Source organism: Eurosta solidaginis, chromosome 3 (genome assembly GCF_040869045.1).
Source record: "Eurosta solidaginis isolate ZX-2024a chromosome 3, ASM4086904v1, whole genome shotgun sequence".
NCBI classification, from domain to species: Eukaryota; Metazoa; Arthropoda; class Insecta; order Diptera; family Tephritidae; genus Eurosta; species Eurosta solidaginis.
The window spans coordinates 259,864,824-259,881,519 of NC_090321.1; the positions used below are offsets into that span (position 1 = coordinate 259,864,824).

General features: G+C 35.4%; 1 protein-coding gene across 4 annotated transcripts in view; it reads right to left on the minus strand.

Moving 5' to 3' along the window:
- CngA (Cyclic nucleotide-gated ion channel subunit A) overlaps positions 1 to 16,696 on the minus strand; it is a 231,406-nt gene that overhangs the window by 9,935 nt on the left and 204,775 nt on the right. For all 4 annotated transcript variants that reach the window (XM_067776120.1, XM_067776123.1, XM_067776122.1 and 1 more), the window contains exons 3-5: positions 15,751 to 16,071; positions 15,526 to 15,688; positions 14,915 to 15,454 (exon numbers count right to left, since the gene is read on the minus strand). In XM_067776120.1, coding sequence (XP_067632221.1) covers positions 14,915 to 15,454; positions 15,526 to 15,688; positions 15,751 to 16,071 — 1,024 coding nt within the window. The remainder of the gene's footprint in view (positions 1 to 14,914; positions 15,455 to 15,525; positions 15,689 to 15,750; positions 16,072 to 16,696) is intronic.

The window sequence follows — 16,696 nt, forward strand, 5'->3', positions numbered from 1 at the left end:
ATGCCTATATTAGAGCACAATCACCACGAAGTGACTTAACTTACTCCTAGAGATCCCCGTTGCTCAGAAAAGAGATCCATGCACATATTGTTCGCTAACGAAACGAACGTCAGACGAAACAAACTCATTTAGCACCAATATCATTTTGATGAATCCTCAAGGAAAGAAGACAGACAATCCCACAACAACTAGAGATAAAGAGCACAATAATAAGCTTAATAAGAACTTTATAGTCGGCTTGACATTTTAAAAGGTAGCTGCTGTAAGCCGATCTGTCTTCTGGGAACAAAAATTGGTACCTTTATGAGCACAATGTGGTTGGTTGGTTGCCCATCCGATGGGTAAGGCTGCTAACGAACTATCAGCAGTCCTCGAAAAGTTCTCTAAAAGCAGATGGCAGTTCCAAAAAGGTTGGACCATAGGGCGTTGGTTCTACGTTACATTTAAAGAGATCGTTGATGGTACATGGTATATATGCAGGGTGTAACTTTGAATAAGGAATATTTTAACCAATTGCGGTGTCTATATCGAACTTGACTCAGAGTGACCCTCGGCACCTGGGAAAGTGTGCTCCCTTCTTTTGTAAGAATTGGGTATTAGAATTTAATACGCGAGGTTACGAGCGTGACTCAGTAAACTAATTTACCAACTACGTTTGGATAAGGAAGAGATTATTTTCGATACATCCTTTTTAGCTAGCTGATCCGCTGTTTCATTACCATCTATTCCCCTATGTATGCTTCACCCTATCTCGATTATTTACAGGAATTTCTATCCCTCTAATAGAACTTCACTCTAGAGGTTTTGCTATGCCAGATTATTTCAATATTCTTATTATTTGTATTCTTCCGAAGTCTTTGCGAAAATGCTTAAATATTGTTAGAACCACTTCTAATGATCAAACAACGCAAAGCAACAACATAACATGAAATGTATGTTTATCAAGCTTTTGATTGGACACTTTGTTTAAGGGCAATGATTGTAAAATGAGGGTAGAAACAAGCAAACTGCTAACATGGAACGGCCCACTTTAATGTGCAATCATTATGTGTGTATATATGTTACTATTTTTATCATCCAGTTTATTTAACAAAAACCCCAATTACTTAGTAGCACTGTGTCCTTAAACAAGTTCATGGGTTCACCATCCCGTTGCATACACTAAAATTCATTGCAATACATCTTGTCAACATGGCCCACCCACAAATATATAGAAGAGGAATATATACTCGTAGAATAAAAGAAGAGCTACGACGCATAATTTGACGTACATTAGTCCGTAAGCATAAGACAACAACGAACTATGTAAGTGACACGCAAAAAGTGAAGGAACAAACGACGACTACCAAAAGACAATAAAACGTCATAACACGATGTCTAAAACTGATGAGCGACCATCTTCGCAATAAGGGCATTAGACACAAGTGAAAGTATATTTATTTGAGCGTGAAAAAGTAAGGACGATATTAGGCCGATGTTACATGGACTATCATATGGCATACCTAGATCTGAAGGTAGTGTAGCAAAAGATCTTGATCTTGGTGCTAATACCAGAATCTATCATATCATTAGCTGACAAAGAACTGCGCTCCTTGGTAGGCTAGGTTATTGTGACTGCACCTACCCGGGCTGTAATATAACTGAATTAGCAAATTCTCTCTTTACATGCATAAATTGACGAACTTGTTCGTCTAATGTGGCAAAGGATACCTTAAATTTCAGCAGAGCCAAGTTCCGATTATCAGCCGGTTCAGTATTTCTATGCCTGTCCTGGCTAGAGTCGGGCGTCTGCAGAGGAAAAAATCAACACTTTATTTATACTGCTCAACCCGACAGCTTCGAGAGAAGTCATTCGTTGTGATTGCCATGGATGCGCCGTATACCCTCATCAGATAGTGTCGCATTAATAACAAAATCAATGGGAATAAGGAGATACCATTGAGATTAATAAGGAATCTAGCTCGATTCTCATTTATATCAGACCAAATTTGTTAAGACAACTCACAAGTGGATTACAGTATCCATCTCGCATAGGCTATCTCGATAAATTCAGACTTCGGACTTAAATAAATCGGTCCGCTTTCCTCGCTAGTTCGACAGCAAAAGGGGCCCTGGTAAAGTACTGTGACCAGGGCCTACATCTTCTTTGTGGTGCACCGAGAGACTAGTTGGTTTTTAGTGCCTCTCTGCTATCCTTTTCTATATATGCGGAAGTGTTTCATCCCGGAAGAATTTTGATCGCTGCTGCGCCTTGCAATTCTTATATAGTAGCCAAGGAGCATCCTCCCTTATGGCTCTTAGCTCTGCTGGGATCACGCTGCAATGGCTCGGCAGCTCAGCACTTAGAGATAGCCAGAGATATTTTAAGCAGATAATACTGCCCACATCGTGGTTAAGCTTGGAGTCATCTGTGAGAACAGATGTGGTTCTATCCACCTAACCGTAATAATTCGAACCCTAAATTTTGGCGATGGCAATTATAAAATATATATTTTGTGATTTGGGAGTCTCCCGGACATGATCGTTCTTCTCGTTAGAAGTTGCCCCATGAATATCACAATAAAATCGTTTGCGGCTTGCGGATATATGTTGCTAAAAGCTCCAACTGTGTCGAAAAAGATACCTAGAATGAAGTTCTTCAAGGCAATCCCATTCTCTTCCTCAGTAAAGAAAGCGTGGAGTGCTGTCTCGACGGAAGTTTCCTATGTGCTTGGTATGCATAATGTGGACATTCAGCAGTTATTCCAGGATTTTGAGGAGAAAAGACGTAGTTATTAGGTTTCGTGTGTGAAGCGCGACTCACTCACTCTCCTCTTTTCTTCAAAATGACTTATGCGGCAGTTACCCACCGACGTGTGCCGTACGTACGGACGTTTGTCGTACGAAACACGTTTGACCGAACTCTCAAGCCCGTAGAAATCAATGTGTGCGTCTGTGTACATGTACATAACATATTTGTGTGTGTATTGTTTACAGATAAGCACTGTTGCCATTTACCATTTTGCATGCATGCTTATGGAAACATCAACTTTTTCCAATTTAATTTTTGATGTTGTAAAAGGCTGGAATTAATATTAGATAAATACAAATAGATTATATATTTATAATCTGCACTTTTACATAATTATTTCGAATTATTTTCACAATTTTTCAAACTTTAATTAGGTGTTTTTGCATAAAACTGCAAACGGTCAAAAATTAGCGCACAAAAGTTTACTAGGCAACTCTGTCTAGTGAGAGAGCGACCAGCTGACACGTTCTTACGGAAAAAATCAAAATTGTTTTGGTTTCTACGTTCCGGGCTACGTACGTACGGGCGTTGCACGTCGGTGAGTTTTTGCTTACATTGCACACTCATAAGATAGGTCGTGTCAGCTGACACGTTTTTGGTACGTACGTTCGTGAGTAACTGCCGCATTACTTATATGTTTGTGCCCACTCCTAACTGCACTTGCGAAGACAGATAATTTTTGCTGAGAAGCCTTACATGACAGAGTTACACTCTTTTGTCGAGGGGTAAACCACTACAACAATAACCACAGCTTAATTGATCAGCCCCTTTTATTGCATTCAACTCAGGACAATAAAATTGAAAGTGAGCGAAAAAACTGTTAAGCAAGAGCAATTGGTTTAAACTTTAAAGTTTCAACCCTTGGTTTGAGCATTTATTATACTACGGAGTTTCGTTAAGTCTGCGTCAAAATTGAATACACTTTTACTGCAGATGGGTAAACATTCTGAGTAAAATGAAATTTGTGCTAGAAACCTTTTTTTATTTCATTTCTTTGCTCACTTGGCCGAAATTATGCAGGAAAAATGAAAAACATGAGAAAAGTTGCAGCGGCTAGTGATTATTTAGGCGCCGGTGTAACAACGCCCTAAGTGATAGACGACGCGTCGCGACGATTGTAGCAGATTCTGTTGACATTTAAACGACAACAAAAGCGAACCATTAATTTTCTTAAATGACATAATGGGACTAATTAAATTACTACGAAAAACACGAAAAGCTGGTACGACGCAGTGAGTGAAGAGTTTACTTTTTCGCTACAAGAAATAAAAGCGAGACGAGTTGGAAAAATGTTCCTTTGGAAATTGAAAGAAACCCACACCTTGAATATATTTCTAAGGCCGGCTTGTTGTTTATACAAAAAAAAAAAAAAAACAAACAAAGAAATATTTACAAAAAAATGTATACATGTTAACATATCTAACTTAGTACATAACATATAGATGCAGATGTTGGCAAACGAACTCGACCTTGAATGAGGCGAGTACTAACATACACAATAACCTAAGTTGAATACTATTGCCGCTGGTGGTTTTTAAGCAAAACAGAGTTGTGCAGAGATAAGTTGCATCTATGTTGCTATGTCTTAATTTAAATTGCGTTAAAAGCTTATACACCAACAGCTAACGATTGACAAAGCACTTGCCGAGCCCTTCGAAAGCCTATCGTAAGATTTCTTCAATCAGAATATGAACAAGAACTTCTCGAAAAAACTCTATTTTTTCAGTAGCTACTATCGACTTAATCGGTCGTAGAGCCTAGCTTTTTGTTTTATATCCTACTTAAGTCAACCGGAAACATCGGTAGTCTCAACCGAAACAAAATATGTATGTAGCATTTGTGAAAAGATGGTCAAAAGAGTTTAGTGGTCTTTACGTTACAAAAACCCTTTTTACATTATTGGTGAGACCAATATTTGGAATCAAGTTCGTGTGGATAGGCTAGAATCAATTCAAAAACATTTTTTACTTTTCGTCTTGAGAAATCAACAATGGGACTCTTCGTATAATCTACAAATGTTCCTACTCTTGCAAGTTGTAGAGAAATGCTAGGTGTAATATTTATGGCTAAACTATTAAATGGATCGATTTCAAGCCCATTTATTTTGAATGAAGTAAACTTGAATGTTCAATGGCGAGTTTCAAGGCATTATAAACCTATAATTCTTAAACAATGCAGAAGCAATTTCCAACTAAACGAACCTTTTCTATGTTTGTGTGAAGATTATAACCAGGGAACGGATTTTAAGGACCTAAAAATTTCTAAAAAAGGCAAAAAAAAGTAGCGAAAAAGGCAGAAAAAGGCACTAAAAAACAAACAAAGGGCAATTAAAAGGCAAACAATTTATAAATAAGCAAAATATTCATTTATTTTTAAAAAGAAAAAAATCACTTTACTTAGAATTTATAACGAAAACGAAAAAACAAAAATATTTAGTTTCATTACATGAAGTTTTGTACTTTGATTTGAATTTGGTTTGAATCGAGTTTTTAAACATAAAAACTTTACTCTTTAAAGTTGTAGTAACATTGCACCACAAGATGCATCTTAAAGTTTTCGGGTAGCATTTTCATTCGATTATCGCGAAGAAATGCCTTGAAAGTACTAAAAGTATGCTCGACCTGAGCTGATAAAAGTGGTGCCCAATTTAAATATGGAACCGTGCAAGCTTCCAAATTATTAGGGACTAGGGCGTTCTCCTCGCCTTTTAATATTTTATCAACCGTCCTAATTGTCTCCAAACCTACGTTGGCTGTAAAAACGGCATGGAATTTTTCCAAAACCACTTTGGAAGTGGTTCCGCGCGCTTCTGAAAGCCGCCTCTGAATATTATCTAAACTATTTAATACTTCGCCAATGGGGGCTCCTTAGAATTTACATGTAAGTAAATAATTTTTTTAGCACACAATGCTTAAACAACCTGTTCTCTGAAGTCTTTCGAAAACCTTTTCTTTCAAAATAAATCCAAAATTATGTTTTATGTATATTATATTTTCCAGAATAGATGCTTTATTGAACAATTGTTTTGCGAAAGTGACACATGCCGCGTCATCTACTAAGTGGTCAACTATTATCTTTATAGAATCAAAGAATACCCCATTGAGTAATCACCTGCATAAAATAATACAATAATAGTTACAAGCAATAAAAAATAATAATTTTTTTTTTGATGTACCGGCCGAGGGGGAAGAGGTAGAGCTGGTTCCATTCCTTTGAAAATGGCCACCCTTGTTGGGCTTTTTAGAAACACTTTCTTTAAGTTTGAAACTAACGTGTCAACATCAGAGTACCTTGTGCATATTGATTCGCAGACCCGGTGTACACCATGCGCGACGCAAGTTGTGTAAATCATATTGGGGTAAAGTAGTTTTAACAACGACGCACTCTTCTTTATGTCCGCATCAGTAACAAATACCAAAACCTTTTCGCGTTGGAGTCCTTCTGGACATAGGATGTGCATAGAATCGTCAAAAAGTGTTGCAATTGTTGACGAGTTCACCTTTTCCAACACCACCACGGCCAATAGATAACCTCGTCCGCTTTCATGCAATGGCCCAACAATAACATTGGTTACATTGCGACCAGCTTTGTCCGTAATTTCGTCGATGGACACAAAGATACGGCTTTCCCCTGTTTCTAAACGAATCTTCTGCAAATCGGAGTCGAAACAATCCTTAAGATAACTTTTTCTTATAGTGGATTCATCAGGGAAAGTTTTGCGAAGGTATTTTTCAAAAAATTATTTAAATACTCCACTCTTTAACTTATAGAAAGGAATGTCGGTTGCAATCGTCATTTTAGTGAGATCTTCGTAAAACTCATTCTTCTGCACAAAAGGCACTATCATTTGGGTCTTGCTTTTCATTAATTGTGTCCCTTTTACATGTTTTTCACGTTTGATGTTCTGCTGAATATAATAATTTTTTTCATGATTAACCTTTGTTGAACAGATGCTGCAGAATAAAATGGATCCATCAGTATAAAAGGTATCCGAACCAAACTCTTTAATGAGCCCGTTGATTTTTAATTTGGTTGCAGCTTTTAATTTTGCCATTTGTTTTAATATTGCTATGTTTTAAATTTTTCACGTACAGTTTCACGTTCGTTTTGAATAAAACAGCTGTCAAGTTAGAGTTTTAGCAAACTTCGTGGATTTTTTTTTTTTTTGGTTTTAGGAATTGAATCTTTCAATTCCAAAAGATGGCAAGAGGAACGTTAATTTGCCTCTTAAATCGCCAGGCTAACAAACGTATAAGGTAGTATACTTGCGACATTTAGACGTGCCTAAGCAACTAACACATGTCACAAAGTAAAAAAACCCGTAGCACAAAGATACAAAGATGTTTTCTTGTAAATGTTAGGTTATAATATATGGCGTATTGCCATGTGCTTTTTCAAGATTTGTAGTTCCTCGTGAATTATATTTTTGTGTCAGTATTACTGTGTTTGCTTTATGATTTCACCATGTGAATAATCCCGGTGTATGTCTCCACGATTTCAATGTCTATAGCATCTCTTACTCATACTCATGTGTCCAAAAATTAACTTTGAAATAGATTTAATAATAGTCAAGTTTGTAGCTCTGTTATGTCATGCCACCATATGTGTTAATTAATCAAATTAGTTCCAAATTTGATGTTTTGTTTTATTTATGTAAATTTCTTATGTTCATTTCCTACAATAACAAACATGCCACGTGGTACCCCCAACATGCCCAAGCCATTAGCAGTAGACATCCTCCAATTGTTATAGAAATATTAATTTGACAAATTGTTGTGCTAAATCATCCAGCTAGTGCAATTTGTGGTGACATGTTTATTTATGTAGATTTTTAATAATTGAAGCCTTAAAGGCCTCCCGATATTGCCATGTGGTGTCTTGTTCTCCCTTTTAATCTATTTGATATTGTGTTTTTTTTTTTTTTTTTTATTATTCAGTATTATCTTATGAATGAAATTTAACAGATTTTAACATTAGTACATTAGTGAACATACAATAAGTAGATACAATAAGATAATAGCTAATGGCGTTGAGTGATCAAAATGAGAACAGTGATAACGCCATTTCTTCTAATGATTACAATGGAAGTTAGAATGCGGGGTGCAATCAAATAACATGTAAACAGAGTTAGAAAGGTTTAATAATGATGATGAATAAAATATCAAAATAACTAGAAATAAGCACATCGGTTCATTACGTAGCAAGCAACTTAGAAGTGAGCACATTGTGTGAAATATGAAAGTAGCAAGAAAACATGTTGCAATGTTATAAAGGTTACAAATTTATGATACAAAATGTATCAAAATAAAAGTTTTTAAAATAAAATGAAATAACGTATTTAAATTCAATAGAAATAAAGTACATCGGTTCATTATATAGCAAGGAACTTACAAGTGAACTAATTAAATAAAAATAAAAAAGTAGTAATGAAATATGTTGCAATATTTTTGAATTGGAAGCCAATTATGTGATAGGCCGTAACAGAACTTCAATATCTTCATGGCCCAACCCCAGAAGCCATAGTTTTACCTGCTTTAAGAAAACGCTTATTCTTCGAATTGTTTTTATATCTTCGGGAAGCTTATTGAAAATCATACACGATACTATGGTATAGAAGTTTCGATAAAGAGTTGTACGTGAGGCAGGCACAGTAACAGTTGCATTAGAATTGCTCCTTAACATACGTGACGTGTATATTGGACTATGTAGATGACCACTTCTCATAAAAAAAAATTTTAATACTTTAAAGTAGTACAAGTGTCTTACAGGAAGAATATTTAATCGTCTAAAGAGAATCATCGAGTGCGTTAAACGGTTAGCATTACAAATTCTTCGTATAAGACACTTTTGCAACATTAAGAGTGGTCAAATTCTACTAGAATATGTACTGCCCGAGCAACTTATGCCATATTGAAGTTTTGACTGTACAAGTCCATAATACATCATTTTCAATACACTATTTGCACATAGTTTTTGCAGGCGATAAAAAGAGCGAACAGTTGCTAGCAAGTAAACTTTCATAGCTGAGATATGCGAAGACCAGCTTAGGTTATGATCGACTATAACACCCAGATATCTAAAATTATTGACAACTTCGACGTTGAAGCACATTGCGTTACAGTTTAAATAAGGAAAATAATTAACTCGAGACTCGTTTTCAATACAAGCACTAGTACAAAGTTTGTGCCGCAAACAACTTGCAGAGTGAAAAATAATATCACCACTAGTTGCTTCCTTTCTACCAAGACCAAAATACATTAGTTTAGTTTTATTGCTTACAATAAGCTTATGAGAAGCGAACCATTCTCTTAGGAGGCTCACATCGTGATTTATATTCACATAAAAATTAAAAGTATTGTTTGATCTATATGCGATTGCCAAGTCATCGGCAAATGCTGTAACTTTTCCTACAAAAGACATTGAAAAAAGCGAGTTTATATAAAATTGGTCCTAGGACTGAGCCCTGCGGGACACCCAAATCAATTAGTCTAGGTGGGCTTAGATTATTGTTTACTTTCACTTTTTGACTTCTTAAATTTAGATATGATTTAAACCAATCTAGAACGTTTCTACGGAAACCTGCTGAGTGCAACTTACTTAAAAGAATATTATGGTCAACCATGTCAAAAGCTTTTGTAATATCAACAAGTCCCTTTTACATCCATTGTTTTATAAATAAATGAACATAAGTTAAGAAGAGCGTCTTCAGTAGATATTCCTGACCGAAATCCATATTGCAATGGAATAAAAAACTTGATTTTATCCAAATATTGCAAGACTCTGCATTTAACACTCTTCTCAAAAACATTAGAGATTGATGGCAAGAGAGAAATAGGTCTGTAGTTATTTTTATCTTTCTTATTACCTTTCTTTTGTAATGGTATGACAATAGCACATTTTAGATCGGCTGGAAACACACCTGTGACTATACTTAAGTTGAATAAATGCTTTAAAATGTCAACAACATAGAAAGCAATGTTCTTTAAAGTACGATTTGAGATACCATCATACCCAGAAGAATCAGTATTTTTCAAAGAATTTATTAAACTTAAAATCTCTGACCCAGAAATTGGTTCACAGAAGAAACTACAACCTTGAGAAGTATCTACAGAGTAAATTAAGCGGTTGTTGCAAGTGCAGCGTATATTATTATTATTTGGAGCGGACGCTTTACCAATTGTAATGAAAAAATCATTCAGGTGAGTGGAAATTTCTAACGGGTGAGAAACAAGTTTAACGTCGATATCTAGAACAAACGAATTAGTTTGGTCTTCCTTATTCCGATTAAGAATATCGTTGACGACATTCCATTCTTTCTACTGCATGTGAGGTGTTTTACACGCTTCCGGAGGCGAGTGTTTGTAGGATGCTTGCGACATTTGACGCGTAATTTATTTTTAAGTTTAATTTTCTTAAGTAGATCGCGATTCATCCAGGGTTTTAGAATAGTCTCAGAACGTTTAGGTGAAGTAACAAAGCTAGAATTTGTTATGTGCGATTGGAGCGTAGTCAAAAATAAATTGTAAGCTTTACTCACATCCATTTCAGCATAAACAGTTTCCCATTTTTCGTAACGAAGTGAATTATAAAGAGCGCTAAAATTTATTTTTTGAACGACTGCCGGACTCTTATTCTTAACATTACGCACATTATTTAGACAACTGATTTTCAGTCCAGTCATACAATGGTCAGAAACTCCAAGATCAAAGTTTAAAACAGCAGATGGGATAAGTGTACTATTATCAAAGCGTCCATAAAAATGGTCTATATTTGTTCCAGAAACTGGACGGGTAATACTATTAATAAAAGATGTTAAATGACTGGCCAACAATTCAAGATGGTTATCTACTGTAGCATTAGCGCTTAATAAATCAATATTGATATCTCCTAATATGACTAAATTCGCTGTGGTTTCCTCATCTAAAACAGAAGAAAATATATATTGCATGTGTGTGTCTATTCCAATAATTGTTTTAAATTTATATTTGTAACGTTGTAATAATGTTATTTAACATAATTATTTCAAATAATTGCCCGCTTTGAAGCTCCTTATATTCAATTTGTCTTCGTATATAGTGTTATATTTTAAAGAATTTATATTCACTCTAGTCATGTGTGCATGACTGTACATTAAAATATGAAGATATTATCTATCCCGTTGTTTGTCCTCGGTGGAATTATATGTATTTTTGTAATTCATTTATGAGGTAATCTCTACCCCGTTACATGTTCCGTTAATTGCATTCAGTAATGTATATATTTAAAACAAAAGTTTTACTTATATGCTTTAATTTCTTGTAATTTTTGAATAAAATTTCTATTATGAATGCATTACTTAATATTTTAATGTTAATTTGATTATGCCCGAAAGCAATTATATGTATTCGTTGTACAAAATGCATATTTTTATTTTAATGTTTTTTAAGATTTTTGCCCGATAGCAATATAATCTTTTTGCACAATTTGCATATTTTTACATTAATTAGACAACAAATTTATTTTAATTGATCTAAAATCATAATTTTTAAGCTTCACGAAACATATTTTTACAAAACACTTTGTACTGTACTACATTTAAACGATAATGTAAGTATATACCGACATTTTAAAAAGAACGATCCTGCTACTTCGACGAACTGTTGTAAAAATCACTTCGTGGATTTGGCAATAAGTTTGGTACGCAACAGGGTGACATAAGGAGTATAAAATTATTATTTGCTGAAGTATTTCATGTGAATACAATGCAATTTAAAATATGAGCTCTTGAAAATTTGAAAATAGAAAAAAGGCAAAAAAAGGCATTTATTTCCAAAAAGGCAAAGAAAGGCAAATCGAAATGAGTATATCCGGGATCAGGTAAAGCTAATTCGTTGTGATTTTTAATCAAAACCCCAATACCTGATTCCACAGAAAAAATGCAATTTCCATAGAATCCGTTCCCTGATTATAACATTCACTCGAGAATAATTGATATTTCGGGGTCGCACTTTGCCATGAAAAAACGGTTCTAACTTTTCTTAATAATTAAAAAATCATATGTATACTTTTAATATATTGTATTTGTGTATCTATATTTCTCAGCTGATGAGTTTTGGCTCTCAAAGCCTCGGTAACAATAAAAATTAAAAATTATAAATTACAAACATGAAAATAAATAAAAATTAAAATAAAAATAAAAAATTATATATTAAAAAAAATGAAGAGGGTTAGCCTGGTTTCATCGAGCCACTTGAGGACAGTGCGTGCCACAACGTCCGAGAAAAAAAAAAACAATGCGTTGCTCATCCATTCATCCGTCAGCCTATTTGTGCGAGGGGTTATCATCACACGTTTTTAAAGAAATGTATTGTAATGAAGCTCAACACACTACTTCTTCTGATTAATGAAAAAAAAAAATGTAAGGCGCGATAACCTCCGTAGATATTTTACACCGACCTTCTCTTCCAATTTGCGTCGTGCTCCTTTTTAATTTTGCCTACAAATTGGCGGCCCGCGACCCACTTGCTTTATGCCGACTTCGAACGGTATCGCAAATGTATTTTCACTGAGAGCGTTTCATTGCACAAGTACACTCGCAGTGCTTGTCAAACACTGCCGAGGCGCGACTCCGCTCAGAAAAATTTCTTCTAACTGAAAAAACGTTTTTTCTAAAGTTCTGATGTAGCTTTGCCCAATGCGTGAACCCAGGATCTACGGTGTGGTATGTGGAGCACGCTACCATCACACCACACTGTTAAAATTTCATATGATCAACTTCGTTGATGTTGACTTAAAAACTGTAGCCCCTACTAAGGCCCCTCGAATCTATTGTAAATCCTTGCATCGACTTCAAAACGGTAGAAGTTGTTGTGATATTATTTATAACAATCTTTTATTTTCAAAATAGAATTGGCCTTTACAAGAATAACGAAATCGGTTGTTACCACGCCCACTTTCTATATAAAAATTAAAAATACAGCTATAGAACGCATATACAAATTCGAGATCTGTATCAATTTCCGCTTTTCCAAACGGAGGCAGTGGTGAAGCACCCAGCGAAAGTGATAATGTTCCACAAGCTCCTCACAATAATTGCTACTGGAGTATACCACGGCTGGTACAAGACAAATCGTACACAATATTAGACCTTAACTAAACAAAAACTATAGCTTTTTCAGACAAAGTTTGTGGTGCAATAGGATTGAATGTTACATGTGTACATCGAAACAGAAACCTGCTCTTTAAATAGTTGTATATGTGTGTGAAAAATCGCAAAAAAAATTTCCGTTTATACGGGACATCAGTCAGTCAGGTGAAACTTCAGCGAAACTATTAATATTAAAAATAAAATAATTAAAAAAAAAAATTTTAAGTTAAACGGTTTTATTGAAAACAATACTTACATGAAATTATTAATAATACTAAAAGCTAGAAAATAATTAGGTAGGTCCTAGGTACTAGTCATCACACTCCTCTTCAATCTAGGGTGTTGATCAGACACTTAAATAAAAGCGTTGGGCCCGTGAAATTTCTAAAAATTTAAGGCGTAGCATAACCTGATTACGCTTCAGTTGGTCTTACATATATATGACTATCAATAGAAGTTTGATGCGTCCAACGCGCTTATTTAATTGTCTGATCAACGCCCTAGATTGATGAGGAGTGTGATGACTAGCACCTAGAACATAACTAATTATTTTCTAGCTTTTAGTATTATTATTATTATTTCATGTAAGTATTGTTTTCAATAAAACCGTTTAAGTAACTTAAAAATTTAGTTTTTAATTATTTTATTTTCAAGTTTTTAGTCTTTATTTAATTGCCTATTATTTCTCATTCTATTTAGTTCATTTAGTTACTCAATATTACAAGGGCTCTTTCCTGACAATTTGTTACAATCTAAGTCCTCAATACATAATCCTTCCAAAGACTTTACTCGACTCTGCGCCACGTATGCTTGTCCCCCCTCCAACTCCAAAATATTTTGATATCACTTCTACCGGACTGTATGTAATATTTGTTCGAAATATGAGCCAAATCGGACATCATAGGTCGCTTTCCATTCATGTATGTATTATGTGTTCCAAATATGGGCCAAATCGGACCACAAATACGTTTTTTTTGAATATCTCGATCTTTGTGCGATTTTTTTCGTGGGTCGCTTTCTATTCTTGTACGTATTATGTGTTCCAAATATGAGCCAAATCGGACCACAAATACGATTTTTGAGAATATCTGGATCCTCCGCCACCTAGCGGAGATTTTTTTTTCATAGGTCGCTTTCTATTCTTATATCTATTATGTGTTCCAAATATGAGCCAAATTAATTAAAAAAAGTTAAAAATTTTAGGGACAAGTTTTTTTCAATTAGAAGAAAGGTTTTCTAGGCGTGGTCGCCACGCGGCAGTGATTTAGAAAGCAATCGGAATGTATTTCTGACATGGAAAGCTTCTGCCCATTGGAGTCGTACTATAGACTGTGTCGTTGTACTTCTAAGCCAGATTTTTATTCGCCACACGTAAGCAAAGTACGTTTTATCACTAGCGGTAGTGGCTATATATATATATATATATATATATATATATATATATATATATGACAGGCCTCAGAAGATAAACATTGCAGGGATTTTTAGCAATAATCATAGAAATTTGTTCGTTAATTATTATTATATGAATTTTTATAATAATGAAGAAAATTGCCATACATATTGAATTGGGGTTTCTTTTGTTTTCAGAAAAATGGTATTGCTTTGAGTAGAATTTCCTTAGGCGAAAAATCATTCCCATTTTGGAAAAAAGAATTATTTGAGTGTATAATTGATACTTGTGTCACAGATTTACATAGTTTCGATGACTTTTGGGGGGAACTCTTCCGCATTCCCTCTCTGGCTTTGTTCCTCAACCGCCCTTCTTCCTGTATACATATAGATATTTCCTTCTCTCTCTAATTCTCCTGATCATTCTTATTCTCCCTCTCAATATCTCTCTCGCCCCTTTGTTCCCCTCTCAAACCAAAAGTGCGATATATTTCGAAAAGATAATACCCTGTTCCATTGAACTGAAAACGGTATCCAATATCTTAATCTATATCAAATGCTATGTTATTCCGAATCAGTCGGTCCCTGCTCGCATAAATACTCACCCACAATAGTAGCGAAGATTAGTACACCAGCCAAAAAGTCCGCTACCACGAACAAATATTCAGCATCATTCTCCGGCGTTGGTGTCTCACCGATCGTCGTCAAAGTTAAAGTCGACCAATAAAAGCTGTAAATGTATTGCCGCTGCAGCGTGCTATTCCTTGCACCGTTCAAGTTATAAACCCAATTATCCGTACCGAAACCTAAAGCATAACTTATCGCAAAATACATGCAAGCATTCCAATGAATTAAAACCAATATAGCGAGGACGACTTTACAAATGCGAAAGGCGTTCGGATAACCAGTTGCAGTCTCGGTACGATCGAACCACTCCCATAGGCGTGGTGCGCGCAACAAACGATTAAGGCGTACAATCACGGGGCAGGGTAACATTGAGGAACTACAAGAATTCGGCGACCACCAAATGTAAGCGAGATCAGTGGGCAGCATCGAGAGTACATCAATGGACCAACCTTTAGCATGAAAATAATGACGACGCAACTTATACGCATCACGCACAAGTAAACCCTGATCCAAGTAGCCTAGGAGAGAAAAATAGAACGGGATAGTAACCAATATTCAAATCTTGAATACGCAATAGTTGCCTTCATACCCTCATGCATATGCACCAATGTATCAGCCAAATATATAAAATCACATAAATAATCTAGAAAATACCAAAATGTTGGCGCGCGATGATTTATCTCCCAAAAGACGGAACGTCCCACAACGAAAATGATATTATATAAAACAGCTAACGAAACAATGCCAAGCCACTGAAAAAGTCAAAGGAGACAAATTTAAATTAGTTACGTGTACACCCATTTTGCGTACTCACCCTATAATGTGACTGCAGCGTTGGATTCACCGACAACCGATTGCACAATCGACTTGTGCCTCGTATTTCGCTGGAAAGACCTTCATCGGCTGCCGCTGTATATGGCGCATTTGGGCCGCTAGCACCTTCTTCGCTAGCCGCCGCCGCTGCTGCTGTTGTTGCGGCCGTTGTAATTTTACCAATTTTATCGACATTATTCGTATTAGAAAATTTCTCAAGAAACCAATCGGGCGGTTTGGAGCGACTACGTCGTGTTAATCGCTGCCGCAGTGCGTTCAGTGTACGGCGTAATGTGGAAGGCTTTGCGCGTTTGGTTTGATCCTGTGGCAAAGAAAAATGACAATAAAAAGAAAGAGAAAGAGAAGGTGAGCGCAATTATTTAATTACGTAAATTTGATTTGTATGCGATTTAAGACAATTAATTATGTACAAAGATAATTAAATGGGATTACAGTAGAATATTCCATGGCTTATACCGTGGCTCAATGTGTATTGGGAAATTTTGCAAAACTTAACATTTTCACTTATTGTGTTATATCTTGGGAATAATAACAATTAATCCTTAAGAGTAACGACATTTATACTCGAAATTTTATATAAATTTTGCTCATAAACGTTCTATGAGCTGTTGATTGAATAAACTATAAAGATTTTTTATACGAAATTTTTCGATTTGTTAAGCCAGGATTGATGTAATCGTTACTATAAACAAATGCGAATACAACTAAAGTACTCATACTTTTAAATTTCTCGAAACTGTGCTTGTTGTTGTAGCGATAGACACTCCCCGAAGTTTATCGGTGTTCATGGTCCTTTGCCGTATATAGATCTAGCACGTTCCGGTAACAAGCGACGTTAAGGTATAAGCCCGACCAACTCGGGAAAGATTTAATATGACAATGTTGAACCTTCTAGGCCATCCCTCCCCCCATATAGACAAAGAGCT